The following is a 15,618-nucleotide window of genomic DNA, read 5'->3' on the forward strand; positions in this document are numbered from 1 at the left end:
TGGAGTTCCTGGAAATTAAATTCACTTTTTAAACAATTAAAATGACATATTTTAGCAGAAACATATATATTTATATATATTTACTGTTTACATTATGAAAAGCAGGCAAAGGTAGAGCATTTGGTTAATAAATGTGTATTTTTGTAACTATTTTACTCCTAAGATGAATCTTTCGAGAATTGTTAAGTGTCCTGCGTCCCTTTTGGCGTGATAATTTGTCAGTAACTTCCAAAGCAAATCACTCTAAATGATATAAATCATATGTTTTCAGGTCTGCCACTTTTGTTAATGTTTGGTTTGGCTTAGGCACAAAAGCTATTTTGTTAGAGTTAGATAAACAGTTACATCCCAATGATCCTGGTAACCATCCATAAAACATCATGTTGCGACTTATTGGTGACAGGTTTTGTAAAGCTGCTTCTTAAACAATAAAAGCCTTTTGAACAGAAAGTTAAGAAGTAAAACTAAACTCCAAAAAGCGGCAACTCAGATGTTATACAAGAGCCACAACATTACAAAAAGATGAACATAGCTATCTCTGTAGTTGCCTGCATGTCGAGACAGGTTGAGCCAGTTAACCTGGACATAGAGATCGACTGAGGGACGAAAACGGTCCTACTGGAGGTCAAGGGTTGGCCTAGTAATATCATGGGTATGCAATATTTAAGGGCCAAGTTGAGGTTACAGTGAAAATATAAATGAGCGCAGCAGGCCACAGCTAAGTTTGAGTTACCGAGCCAAAGAGGAGGATAAGGTAATGGTGATAGAGGGGATACTAGTAGTGTCACAGCGATTTTAAATGTAAAAATATATTAAAAGTCATTTCATTATAAGAGTAAAGTAAAGTTTGAATAGAGTTGTATTTCCACTGTAGGCTATGTGAAGAATATTATCCAGGCCAGCCTTACTTTTTGTATTCATATTTCAAATTCAAATATTTCCAGTTTCACTTTGAATGTTAGTTCTTGAGTTGCATAGCCAAGCATGCTGCTGGAAAGAAGAAAGCTGTTGCAAGCTACAGAGAGATTTAAGTTCTCATCAATTCCACGAGCCATAAACCTGCTTAGCTGTAACAGATAATCTCCTCATCATTTCCTGGTCATTCAATCTACTGCCACTTTCATTTTTCATTTTGAACAGTTTTGTTTGAACAATATATATCATTTGTCATTTGAAACAATAGAACTGCAAGAAAATGGTCGCTGGTGCAACACAAATCACATTTTCAAAGGATGATTAACGACTATAATAATGATGATGATTAATCCGCACTTTTGAGTTATTGAATGATGAAAAGTTATTAAAACAGATATCTTGAATTTTAGTGTTTCTTCTTACTTTATTCAATATTTGATGCTATTTATAAACAACGACAACAGCTGAAGAACTCGTCCTCATAACTTTTTAGGACAAATGCAGCAAAATGTTTTTTTCTTTTTTCCTTGTTCACATCAAAACACAACAGCTGTCCGTGTCCGTCAAAGACAGGTTCATGTGGAGTGTGGTACACTAACCTGAGCCTCACTGTGCTTGAATATGTATTAAACAAAATGTCATTTCCTTTTTGCGTCTCGTCTTTTCATTTAAATTCAATCAATGAGCTTCTCACCAAACAGCGATTTGGGTTAAGTCCAGCAGAATACTGTGAGTCCTTCAGTCTGGAGCACAAGGCTTAGCACTGCATTCATTAAGTGTGCTCTGGCTAATGTCTGTACAAAATGTGGTTTTGGAATACAAAGCTTTAAAATCATAGTTTGTGTGTGACTGTGTGAGACAGAGAGAGAGAGAGAGAGAGAGAGAGAGAGACTGTGTATGTGTGTTTGTGTACCATATTCCCTGCAGTGTTTGTGGTCCCTGGGCCTTTGGGTGCTAAGCAGTCTGTCCAACATCTGGGCATCTGTCACCCGACGGCCTAAAAACCTGTAAAGCCCCAGGGCTCCATTTAAAACACACAAACACTTGCATAACGCTCAGACATGCCCACGCGTGTGTTTGTGTGACCCGGTTTATATTGTATTTTTTATTCAAAGTAGCATTTTTACCATTTTCTGATGAGCATTTTGCTCTCAACCACTGAAACAAATATTTCAGTCTTCTTCAATGAGAGTTTGAATTTAGCAGACGGTATATTTGTGAGCATGTTTGCTGTAGTTATACAGAGATTCTATAATTATTACATGATAATGATGAAGAGGAGTGACAGCGCATAGAAGGAAGGACATGACTCACATTGATGGGACTGCACTCTCTTAAAGCTGAATGATCACAGATGTCCCGAGGCAACTTTAACCGTGACACATACACGCAGATTCAGTGGTTACAAAATATATTTATGCTGCTTAGAAAATTACAAAACAAACAACTGTCCAAAGATCACACAAAAAAAATATCGTTTTTAATGTGTTTGACTCAGGCACACAAGCCTGAAACTAATGATACGGTGTTATTAATGACAAATGAACAGACCTTTTGCACAGCGGACCTTTTGACACCTCGCAGCAGGAATATCACAGGTGTATCTAATAACAGTAACAATGGCTGCGTTCCAGTCAGGAGAGACAGCTTCAAGGTCCTGGTATAGTGCATGTTGGCTCGCTGGAATATTTCACAGGGACACGAAATGGAACTGAGCCATCGTTAATGTTATCAGTTGCACCTGTGTCTGCCGCGAAAAAGGTCTGTAGGGTGGGTAACAAGGATAAAATACTGTAATTTTATAACACATTATTGATGTATATTTGTGATTTTCTACACTACTAAAGGATAAAATAGCCAGGAAGCTTTTTGGATAATGCAGTCAATTAAACACATGACATATTAGGAACTTCGTTAAAATGATGATAAAATGTGAATTGTAAGTCACTTTGGATAAAAGCATCTGCTAAATGACTGTAATGTAATGTAATGTACATCCATCCTGCCATCAGTGCGTTAATGCTTCAGGTTTCTGCCAATGTGGCAATTCAAGATGTGAGCTCAACCCTCCAAAGTCTCGTACAGATAGGCCTAGATTTATTGGAATATAATCAAATGTTGAGTCTTTGTGCGTGTAAGGTCCACTCATATCCCGTTGAGTCATTTTAATTCAGTTAAATTTTAATGAACTAATTTTAGGACTTGTTCTATTTGTGTTGAAGGCGAGTGTGTGGGCAGCATTGACGCTTGTTATCTGCTCACAGTGTGGAAAACGCAGCCTGCTGTGCCATTCTCTTCACTTTACGGGAACACGTACTGGAACACGTAGTGCTATTTGGTGGTGATCTAGAAAAACGATGTGAGGACTTGATTAAAACGTTTATCAACCATTAGGTTCTTTCATTCTGAGGCCTCTCCCACAGTGTGTGTGTAATGTTACACCAAAAATTAAATGAACAAGAACAACAAGCAGCTACTTGATCAGAAGGAAAACAATTAGCATCTTCTAACACGACTCCGTATGATTTTATCTCCTGACTGTCACCACCAACTGACCCAGACAGCAGTGGACCAAAATGGCCGAATGTGTATCCACCACTGAACAACTGACACTTGGAGGGGAAAGCAATACTTGTCTTTGAATTATTCGATAAAGCACTGACCACAAGATGTGCTGGGAATTAATTCTATTATTTTAATAACTTCATAACAGGACGTGTTCATTTTATGAGTTCTGTGATTCACAGGTGAGACATGGCTCTCCTCACAGATACCCAGAACAATCTTTTAATAAAATCCTATCTCAGTATCCAAACACACCATCCATGCTTTCCTGTGCCTGGCTGTTAATGAGAGGGCTTCACCTGACATACCGCACACTCACACCTATCCTTCCTCCCACCCACACACATGCATTATACACATGAATATGGAGTCACGCAGACAGACGGAAGACATAAATTATTACAAAATGACAAAGAGTTGGAAGTCAAAGCATTTGTTTATAGTACGTTTGACTATAAACTAAAGGCTGACAACTTGCTAGGTCAACAACCAGTAACACGGTGCTCTAGTCTGATCACCAATACAATTAATTGATCTCTTTCTTTCTCTCTCTTTCTCTCTCTCTCTCTCCCTCTTTCCCTATCATTTTAGATGCTTTAGGATGACAGCTGGTACCCGATGCTGTTCCAAATATTACTGAAATCAGCAGCACATATTTTCCAATACGTATCACAATGTGGAGAACATAAGCAGAATCACATAAAATAATCAAACTGTTGTTTTGTAAAATGTGTTATATATGATTTCACTGAAAGTCCCTTCCTCTTTAAACCTTTAATCCCTGACTGAGAGGAAAAATGACGCAACCTGACATTCTGTTCTCAGAAACACGCACACGCAAACGTAAAAACACACAACATACTTGATTGCAACACATGCACGTACGCAGATACACAAGTGTGTGCACACTGTGTGTGGAAACTCTCGATAAAAACACAAACAGGCATACTGTATGTTTAGATTCACACAAGCACAAAAACAATTTACACTTTACTAATTTACACACACAAACGCACAGCAGTCTGTACATATGCATCATCCTCTGAGGTCACAAACATAGTCTGTGCTTTGACTGTCTGACTAGTACACAACATACGTGTATGAACACATACACACACACACAGAGAGAGGGACAACTGAATGTACTCACTCCTGTATTGCTGTTTTGTATTAGCCTGCCCTACTTAAAGCATTCAGGTCTCATGATTGCTGTTACACGACCAACTCAAACATGTTCCTGAATCACAGTGAGGAGCAATGTGCAGACAAAGGGATCCTTATGTGACAATACAACGCCTTGCTGCTCTCTTAATGAGCCTAATGATAACACCATAAACATAAGGTGCATGTCTGAAAAATATATATTTATTCATATTAATTCAAAAGCTAATGCCCTCATGAAAGGAACAGGCACAGCAAGGGCTGCGCTTAAGGAGCGTTTTAAGTTACTTTTCTTGAGCTTGTTTCAAATTGCACTAGATAATTACACTGGTCAAAGGTACCACATTCCAAACCTTCTCAAAATGAATCCCTTCAAGGTTAAATCTGAAACTAATGAGAAACAAAAGGCGCTCTGCTCGGCCATCCAGGTTTAATATGCCGTCAGGAACCAGGACCTCGACTGATTGAGACAAATCAGTCAGACATGGACTCTGAAATTTGTTTAAAATTGCAAAAGCTAAAGTTGGGCTGGAAGAATTTGACGACCACGGCAGGCAGGTTGATGAGATTCAGTTTCACATTTGAAGTGAATAAAACTAGGGTGAAGTGTGGATGTTTGCTGCTGTGTGTTTTGACTTAATGCCATGACTCAGGCACAGTGAAAGACCCCTGCTTCACAGTCTGCCTATAGTTTTAATCAAAAAATGATGTGGCTTGTTACCATGCCTTCAACTCCGATATCCAACCCTGCATTAGACAAAAGATTTGATCTCTGAGTCATGCTGTTCATGTGAAGGCTCACCCACATGAAGATAAAATGGACTCCAAAAATGAGTGCATAATGCAAACACAACCAGTGAGGGTTTTTTTTAACACTCTGAGAATCTGCTTATAATTACAAGAAATAGTCTTTTCATTCTAGGTGTTTGCATCGTTGTTAATTATCCACAGAATAAAATATCACTTTAAAATAGCCTCAAATAGCTCACAAAGCCCGAACAATGCATTGCATGACTATCACAGCTGTTCCCTTCACTTCATGCCAGGTTTCTGTATACAGCAGGTGCTTATGAGTCAACATCTACTTGCCACATAAGACAAATTATCATAATATTCATTGTCACTCAAATATCTTAAAAATCGGCTTGAGATCTAAAATGCCTCAGAACATATATATATATATATATTTTTTTTTTTTTTTTTTTTTAAATCATAGGATTGTGTTAAAACACCAGAGACACAATACAATGAGTTAGTATGTTATTTTAAATTATGAGGTTTTATATTCTTTAGTAAATATTGCTCCATAATTGAGGAGATGTTATCAAAATATTAATGTTGCCTCTTTTGTTGCCAACTCACTTTAGTTAGACAGTATAATATACAGATTAAATCAAATCCTTTCATTGCAGTTTAGTCAACATACTCCATACTGCGATTTATAAATACACAGACTCTGGAAAAAAAATCCCCTTTAGTATTTTGAGATGTTTTTAGAGCCCTAGTTTGAATGCCAGAGGCAGGGTGGGTTTGGTGCACGCAGGTCATTTCAGTTTCTCAGTTAAGCACTGACACGCCCCCTAAAACGCCTACACACACTCTGATCAGATTTACTCCTACCCACATGACCTTGTATATAATTCAGTTTGTACACTAATCTGTCTCTAATTGATGTCGTCGTCACTGAAGAGACGTAGTAGAACTGAAAGCAGTTTCACTGACAGTGAAAGCATATCAGACAGTTTGACTTTTGGCCTTTTCTTAAGGTTATTTTCAGACTTGAAAACCCTTAAACTTCAGTCATCAGGGAGGTCAGACATCACATGCTGATAGTAGCCAGACTCAGTTCAAACTCAGAACTTTAATTTGGATTCGAGTGCAGATCCCAAAACTGTACCAAATATGTCAGGCAGAGATTTTGGGAAATGTGTGAAATTATGCACAGGGCATTTATTATACTGTTGTATTTATGTGCTTGTATTTTCATTTGATGAAAGAAAACCTATGAGATCGTAAAAGTGGAATCAGCCTCTTTGCGACCAACCAAACTTAGGGAGAGAGTTTCTAGACTGAGAATAAATACTTCAGGGTGACGATAGAAATTAATATTTCATGGAGCTTGTGGTTGTTTGGGAGCAGACAGTAACAGCATTGTTGACTGCCCCACTCGGAACAATAAAACAAAACTATTCTGGACCTACTGTATGCCAATGCTAAGGATGCATACAGTGCCACTGCCCTACCCCCGCTTGGCAGGTCCGATCAGAATCTGATCCTGTTGACACCAAAGTATGTTCCTCTGGTGCAGAGGCTGCCTGTGACCACCAGGACTGTGAGGAGGTGGTCTCAGGAGGCTATTGACGCCCTGCAGGACTGCTTTGAGTCTACGGATTGGGATGTGCTGTGTGGACCACATGGGGAGGACCTCAACAGCATGACGGACTGTATCACTGAATACATTAAATTCTGTGAACAAACCGCCATACCATCCCGGTCAGTACACTGCTTCCCCAACAATAAACCTTGGATCACCAGTGACCTGAAAGCTCTTCTTAATAAGTAGAAAGCAGCTTTCAGGTCTGGGGACAGGGAGGAGATCAGGACAGTCCAGCGCGACCTGAAGGTGAAGCTCAGGGCGTGCAAGGACTGCTACAGGAGGAAGCTGGAGGCCAAACTCCAGCAGAACAACGTGAGGGAGGTGTGGACGGGGATGAAGCACATTAGTTGCACATTAGTTAAAAAGAGAAGATTGTCCAGAGTAATCTGCAGCTTTTTCACATGATTTATCATATATTCTCAAATTGTGATTTAATTTAAAGAAACTATACGCTCAATCACATTTAGACTTTATATCATGATTATAATGTCCTAGTCAGTTTTCACTGACCTGACTGAGCATGTCCTTTTTAAGGTGCATACATGCCTTTAAAGTGTTCACCTCTTTCTTCTACACTCATACAGCAGATTCATATAGGTCTCTATAGGGATTATGAGCTGATCAGCGTTGTATGTTGGCCAGCGGTCAAAGGGGCCGTCATAAGTCTGCTAAATGACTAACCGGCTTAACGGGATATTAATCATCTTCCACTTAGCACAGGAAAGGGAGGAAGTGGAGGAATAAAAGAACTGATAGAAGAGAGACGACAGAGAGGAAAACAAGAATGGTAAACGTAGGAGGAGACCGAGACGGTTAAGTAGACAGATTTAGTAATCTGAGAGTAATGGAGAAATGACTGGACACATGGGAGCAACAAACAAAACAAAAGCTCACAAACAAGAAAACTGCAGGTCTTCATAATCCATTTTAAATTGCTTCTTGCGTGTTATATTTGGGATGACTTGCTAGCATGTTAATCTGGTTCTGTGTTTGTGTTTCTTTCCTTTGTTGAGTGTAGTTGTCTTTGTGTTAAACAAGATTACACAACAATAGGGCACATTGCTTTTTTTATTTTGCAAAAAATAAGTGAATTTATTTGTATGTAAGTTATGTATTTAAAAAATGAAATGGGTGGAAACTGATGGAAATAAAACAATATTGCAAAACTCTCGCAATATTGCGATTGCATCTCGACAATTTGCACAATTTGAGAGTTGTTTTTTATTCTATTTATTTATTTACTTACTTATTTTTTTGATTTACAGCTAATTGAAAGTAGTAATTCGGATACAGAGCATCTCTCAGCATGGACGGACGGACGGAAAGACAGACAGACAGACAGATAAACAGATAGATAGACAGATACATAGATAGACAGATAGATAGATAGATAGATAAACAGATAGATAGATAGATAGATAGATAGATAGATGGATAAACAGATAGATAGATAGATAGATAGATAAACAGATAGATAGATAGATAGATAGATAGATAGATAGATGGATAAACAGATAGATAGATAGATAGATGGGTGAATGGATGGAATTTAAAGCTCCTGCCCTGCATCTCTCTCTTTCCCCCTCTCTCTCTGCAACCTCCGCTCATTTACTGACGACTAATCCAGTGCCCAGATTAATCCCTCAACCTCAACCTCCACACACACACACACACACACACACACACACACACACACACACACACACACACACACACACACACACACACACACACACACACACACACACACACACACACACACACACACACACACACACACACACACACACACACACACACACAGCTCTCTTCTTGCACACTCAGCCCCTCACACTCACACACAATCTCTTACATAAAATAAAACACATACTCAAATACGCAGTAGCTCAGTAGGCTACACACTGACGGTGACATTTTGTCACTGAAAACACTTACGAGTTCAACAACAGCCATAAATGATTGTTCTACTCGTATGAATGGAATGAAAATTCTTATGTGAAACAGAGAAACAGAACTGGCGCTCGGCAAAAAGGCTTGAAAGATGCAGATTGAAATGTGTTGGGTTTTATCAACTAGAGGTCAAATATATTTTACATTACTGCTGTAATCACCCCACACATTGTTAGATTACTTTCATACTATTCATTCATCCGTCAAGTTCAGCATAAATGGCATCAAACACAGTGAACATTTTGTTATTCTTACATTATTGTTCCAAGTATATTTTCTTTGTGTGGTAATCCCGTTGGTGAGCTCGGTAATGTAAAGTATATACAATTCCTGTTTAATAAGATAAAACATAGAAAAGCATCATTGTATGGCAATTTAAAAGCTGTAGCATGAAATCTACTAAGCTAAGCAGCAAACACCAGACTCCACAAATTACTTAATAATTTGGAGTATTGCTAGTCCTCACAAGTTTCTACTATGTGAAGACTTATTGTGTCCCCCAATCTGTCCATTTCTCCTCCTCTGTCCCATTTTTTGCTATGAAGGAGCCGATTAAACAACACCTACATGCTCTAAAGCAAGCAGTGGTTGTGGAAATACTACTGTGGTGAGAGAGAAAACCCGTGTTCCCAGAACTTGAATGAGTTGTTTTTTAAAATAACTTATGGCGTCTCTAGAATATATGTTCTAAATGTTCTGTAAATGTATAATAAGTCACACAACTATGTTTGCTTACATAGCAACAAATTGATGTGGCACATTTAGCTTTACTGTGTGTTGGGAACACAGTGAGGGTGGACAGAGCAGAAATGGATTATGCCGCAGGAGTGGTTGGAGAAGTTGCTATGGACACTGATACACTGAAATACTGGCTGTGAGTGGAGCCTCACTTAACCATTTTTTCTATAAATGGCTATTAGACCAAAGTATCACTTCATTAGCTTTTCAAATTTGAGCAGAATTTGAGCACAATGTTGCACACACACCAGGTGTCGAATACACCTTTGATAAAATATTTACGGTGACCAAATAAATTGTTAGCAAAGTGAAAATATAAATGAATGATAAATTACAGATGATTAGACATCTCATCTCTGAAAGCAGAAAAGAGCAGTGTGTCATGTGACTCCTACAGAGCTGCAAAAAGCTGCACAAACATTCACACACACACACATACTGTACATTATGCAGTCAGTGATGACTTGGACAGCGTGAGTAATCCCCATCTGTTGAGGGAACATGCTACATTTCTGTGTCCGTCTCGCACTATAACACACACATACAGTACAAATCCCCTATGAAGCTAAAAAGCCCCCTTGCCAGCCTCAAAGAAAAAAGCTAATGTTTGCACTGCATGACAAAGTTTTCTGATGACATTGCTACGCAAAAAGTTATATTGCCCTTTTGGCAATACAATCTGCGGTGAAATGATTTTTGGTGAAGTGAATAAACCCACATATCTACTAGAGCACAAGCTTTCCTTGTAGATGTATTTCATCTTAATTCTCAGTCTAATTTAAACATGTGCCTATAATTTATTCATGATTTTTTCATTCTGACTATTTTGCTATGACTACAAATACAAAAATCTAGCTGTAGACTTGCGGGGTTAAAGTTACTACTTCATAACAATTGGAACAATGATGTCACGGTTAAAAGAATTCAACGCTGACTGTCGGTTGTAAACGGGAGCGGTCCCGTGACAAAGTCTCAAGTTTTGTTGACTATCAAACCACCCAAACAACAATAAGAAAACCGAATAATAAACGGTTGGCTAACAAGCTACATGATGATGACATAAATCTTTGTCAAAAACCTGATTTTCGTGTAATACCGCGTTCATGTGATATTGTTCAGACCGTAATTACGAGCAGCCAAGGGGGAAAAAATGTCCGTCTCTGCATTTATATTTTGATTTGGAGTTATGCTGGCAACCAATCTGACCAAACTCTTTATTTGACAGGTCACAGTAGGAGAAGCACAGGCGTAAATAATTGAATTAAAGCTAACAGGCCTGCTTGAGCAGTTTCCAGAACTGAAGCCCTCACAATCCAAGCACCAAATAATGCAATTCTTGCAAGAAATCTCCAAATCTCAAATGTTTTTGATACCAAATCACAGGATGAACATCATTTGAGTGTAATGTGTAATCAAATCTGAGTTACATTCACACATTGCATTGTATTCAACGGTAATAATTATTATGTTGTCAGTAGTTTGATGCTGTCAGATTACACGGTAATTTTGGCACCAAAACAAACTGCGTTTCATCTCTCACTGCCTTTCTGTCTTTTCAACTCAGTGCTGCTCTCACACATCATGGGGAGCTGCTGTGACACACGGGGGGATGACCTGCTGGGTGTGTGTAGTGTGTGTATGCGTGTGTGTGTGTGTGTGTGCACCAGTAATTGTGTGCGTCAAAAAAAGAATGAAACCAGACACATCCATCCAAATATTGCCGGGAAAACCCTCTGACGCAGTCCACACGTCAAGCCAATCACACTCATGCAAAGGTGTTGAGTCTCGCCTTTGTGTGTCATCTGATGACAAATAGTGGCACGAGCAACTAGCAGCACAGTGCAAGTGCATGGCTTGATGCCACTTGGGTAAAGTAATAAGACACGATGGCATCTCTTTTATCCAAACAAATTTAAGTGCTGTGGCACAGTGACGTGCAACACCAAGCCTGCTCTGAATGCTAAGCTAAACTAAACTACTCTTAGAGATATTACAGGTTGTATAAATTGCAGTGTGTTCTTTTTTACGATCGAATTCAGCTCAACACACACTTTGCGGTGACAGAAAATACATATTTTTGGCCAATGTGTAACTTCTGACCCCTAAACCAAACCCATGAAATCACTCTGACATGCTGATCTGTACCATCACTCAGTAGGCTATATCCACAGCAGGGATATACACATGGCAGTAGCATTTAATAATGGAAGAATAATATACTTCAGCAAACCCCAGTTTATCCATTTCATGCCCAAGCCTTGTTTCTGTATTTTCCAGCACCACTCACCAGTTCTTGGTTGGTAGAGTTGGAGTCGTCTCCGGGGAAAGGGATGTAGATGGCTAAGGCCACACAGTTGGCAAAAATAGACAGCAGTATAAAGATATCAAACGGTCTGGAAAAGAAACTGTTAAGGACATTAATCAAATACATAGTGGTATTAGGATTTTGGAAGTTACTGAATCCTTGGACATAGCAGGGCATGTAAGTTGCTTAAGCTAATAACTTATTTATGAGCTTATTTATATTGTGTATTTTAAGCTATACATTCATTCATAAACCTCTCAACCATTCATCTGCTGAGCTATGAGGCAATCTATCCATACAAACAAACATAATCCCAAGCATCTGCCATCCATCCATATAACCAGAGCCTCTGTCTCTGGGCTGAAGGATACTTCCACTCCACCAGGCTGATGCAGGCCCTGCGGATCGGGTTGTTGAGGGTGAGGCAGAACAGAGCTCTGGGTGGCCTGCTGTTGGATGATCCTCCCTGCTTTTTGCTTTTGGCGTACTGCTGCCTCTTCCTCTGCGCCAGTGAGCCCACAGGAGCTGGTCCCGTGGTGCAAACTGTGGGCTGTGAACTCAAGTCAGGCTTTGCGACATCGCCCTGCGCTTGGCGAGCAGCACTAATGGCGGCATGCCAAGCGAGGACCGGGCTGACACCGGAACCAGTGCCACCGGAGTCCTGAATGCCACTGTTTGCCCCAAAGAGGCCACAAGACGAGCCGACGAGCTTGCCGGTGCTAGGCGGGGCATGCAGGGGCTCGGGGGGATGGAGCTGGTGCAGACGGGTTTGGCTTTCTGACCAGAGAGCTGAGGAGTCACCGGGGGGAGCGGTCCTTTTGTTGCTGGCATACTGTGCCCCTGGAGGAAGAGGGTGCGATCAGACACAAAATGGTCATGACATTTAGAGACTGTAAGTTTGAGTATAAACAGAAACATGTGCAAACATCATGTTCCCTGATGAAACTTTGGGGAACATGATGTTTGCCCCCCCCCCCAACGTTTCCACTGTTTCATTGTTGATGCACCCACAGGGGGGCACCACATTCTATGCATGGCAGCTTTAACATTAACAACTCAAAATTGTCATATCATTTTAGAATGAGCCAATAGGGATGCAATAATACATTTATGTCCATAAAGGGCACTTAAAATAAGGGGGGGAAATGCTTTTAAAGAATAGGTCAAATAAAGTGCAATAGCATGTCATAGAGTTGCATATATGCTATATGTCCAGACTGGACGAAAAATGCTCGTGCAACTAGGTGCTTTTTTCAATAATGAAAGAGAAAAGGAAGCAAAGAAACAAACATTGATGAGTCTGACTTTCACGAAACAGATTGCGCAGTTGCTGTGAGTTAAGTGATGACGTGTATTTCAGTTTAGAATGTGATCTTATTTCTGTGAGCAGAGAAGTGCCAGAATTGAATTTGAGCAAACTGGAAAAAATATAAAGACCTTTATTAGGGGACTGGAGATTCTATTCTTTTAATTCTTGCAGATAAGAGCAGTGTCATTTCACATTTAAGCACTGCCGTGTACAACTTTAATACGTGCTGACAATGTATGTAATTGTACACTGGTACAAATGAAGATGAAAACTGAACTTTAAGGAAAATATTTAACAATAACCTGGGCAGAAAAGTTAAAGGACGAAGAAGAACAAGAACCAGAACGAGAATAAGAAGAGGATTGTTTTGAAAGCGTAAAAGAGGGAGAGAGCAGGACAGACTGCCTTAATGAGAGAGACAGAGAGAGTCATTAAAATCAATGCAAACCTCGAGTGAAAAAGACAGTGCCCTTGACACATTCACTTTGGTTCACTGCAGCTCTACAGCAGAAACACATTAGAGACAGTCACAGCTAACTATTGTGTTCAACTAGAAGAGCTCTCACACTGAGATGATCAAATGTAAAACACTGATTATTCATCAGGATAACTCTTAAGACTGAGTGAGAGGGGGAAAGACACCTAGAGAGAAGGATGAATGAAGCCACTCGCGAACAACTGAGGGTGATTAAATGGTCAAAACAAATCAGAGACTTAACAACTATTGTTTAGAGAAGGTTGCCACTGACTGTTGAATCTTAGATCTGTTTGCTGAATTCGAATGATTTGCTCTTTTTTTTTTTACTGCATTTATAAAAGCTATTTCAACAGAAATTCACCATTTCTCATCTGAATGAGTTACTGCAGGACCCTCCTCATTCCAGGACACAACATCGCCACAGGTGCAAAATAGCAAGTGCAACCTGTTATTTAAAGATGAACACAGCTTCTCTGATCCGGGGTGTGACAGGAATAACCAGCAGCTCTGCTGGACTTCACACATACAGTATGGCACACGTTGCTGGATAACAACTGTTGACTCCCTGCTGTTGTTCTCAACTTTTATTTGACCTGTGGTGGCTTTTTAAAACACTACAATGTTTTAAGAGCACATTTTGAACGTGGAACTGATTTTAAACTAACGGGATTCACCCCACACGAAAAGTTTATTTAGCGTCTCTCAGTTCATTGTGGAGGGCGCACACATCCAAAGCATCCTCCCCAAGCTGTCACATAGATCTAAAACGCGCACTTGGCCATAATGAGACCGAACGTGGTCAACCATTTTTTGTTGAACTACAGCAAGCAACACGTTTCCCAATGGATTTGATGACTGCTGTCATTACAATCACGCAGCCTATAACAAGCGCTGACAATGTCAATACCCTATTACAGCTGTGTTCCCAAATTAATTGGAGAAAAAAATCATCGACACAGATACGAATTAGATCATGAAACCACACAGAATGAACAGGCACCCAGAGGATAAACCAAACGAGCGCTCTCGCCCCCTCTCTCGCAGCGCTCCAACTCCCCTACTGCGCTCCACGCACAGTGTGTTACCTTCAGACTGTTCATCTGCTTCTTGCATCCTCGAATCCACATTGAAAATGTCCGTTTTATGTCCAACTCATCGTTGGAAGAAAAACATCCAAAGGTGTCGACGCGTGAGCCTGAACCGAGCCGTCAACCTGGATTATAAAATATTTTCCGAGCGCAAACCCTGAGAGCAGCGCCAAACATTTTCGCCACATCCGGGTGCCCGCCTGCAGATTCACGGCGGATCCGAGGGGACGCGCTGACAGCAGCAATCAATCCAACTACCGTCAATTATTATCTGGACTCAAGTTACAGCAATCTACAGTATAGCCTGTTGGAATCACATCCGAACTGGATATGCGCCTGTTGCTGCCCACTAAACGTCAAAAGCGCTTATTAAACATCTCAACTCAAGAATGAAGTCTGGCAGGATTGCCAAATGTTTTAAGACAGACAAAGGTAATTATTTATGCTTTAAACAGAAATCATCAATAGAATGGATGTCATGCGACTAAAGAAAGATATGATTCTTCATGAAGACTGGGCAGATGTCAACAAACAACCAATAAAGACACCAATAAGTCAGTATCTAATTAGATCTAGTTGCATAAATCGTACAATAAATTAAGCAGCATGTGCCACTGGGACAGACACACACAGAGAGACGCCCACGAATTAAGGCCTTGTCTCAAAAACAACTAAACAGCATTTAACAACATGTGTTTAATCCGCCTAATGCATATTTATGTCAATGTTTAA

The 15,618-nt window shown here is 39.9% G+C and overlaps 1 protein-coding gene across 1 annotated transcript in view; it reads right to left on the reverse strand.

Annotated features, from left to right (window-relative positions):
• Positions 1-14,911, reverse strand: part of cacna1db (calcium channel, voltage-dependent, L type, alpha 1D subunit, b) — a 68,666-nt gene extending 53,755 nt beyond the window's left edge. The window contains 3 exon segments of the mRNA XM_076090735.1: positions 11,994-12,099; positions 12,383-12,851; positions 14,884-14,911. Coding sequence (XP_075946850.1) covers positions 11,994-12,099; positions 12,383-12,851; positions 14,884-14,911 — 603 coding nt within the window.
• Between the last annotated feature and the right edge of the window lie 707 nt (positions 14,912-15,618).

The sequence above is a fragment of the Anarhichas minor genome, unplaced genomic scaffold (genome assembly GCF_050575085.1).
Source record: "Anarhichas minor isolate MPS153535 unplaced genomic scaffold, ASM5057508v1 ptg000003l, whole genome shotgun sequence".
Classification (NCBI taxonomy): domain Eukaryota; kingdom Metazoa; phylum Chordata; class Actinopteri; order Perciformes; family Anarhichadidae; genus Anarhichas; species Anarhichas minor.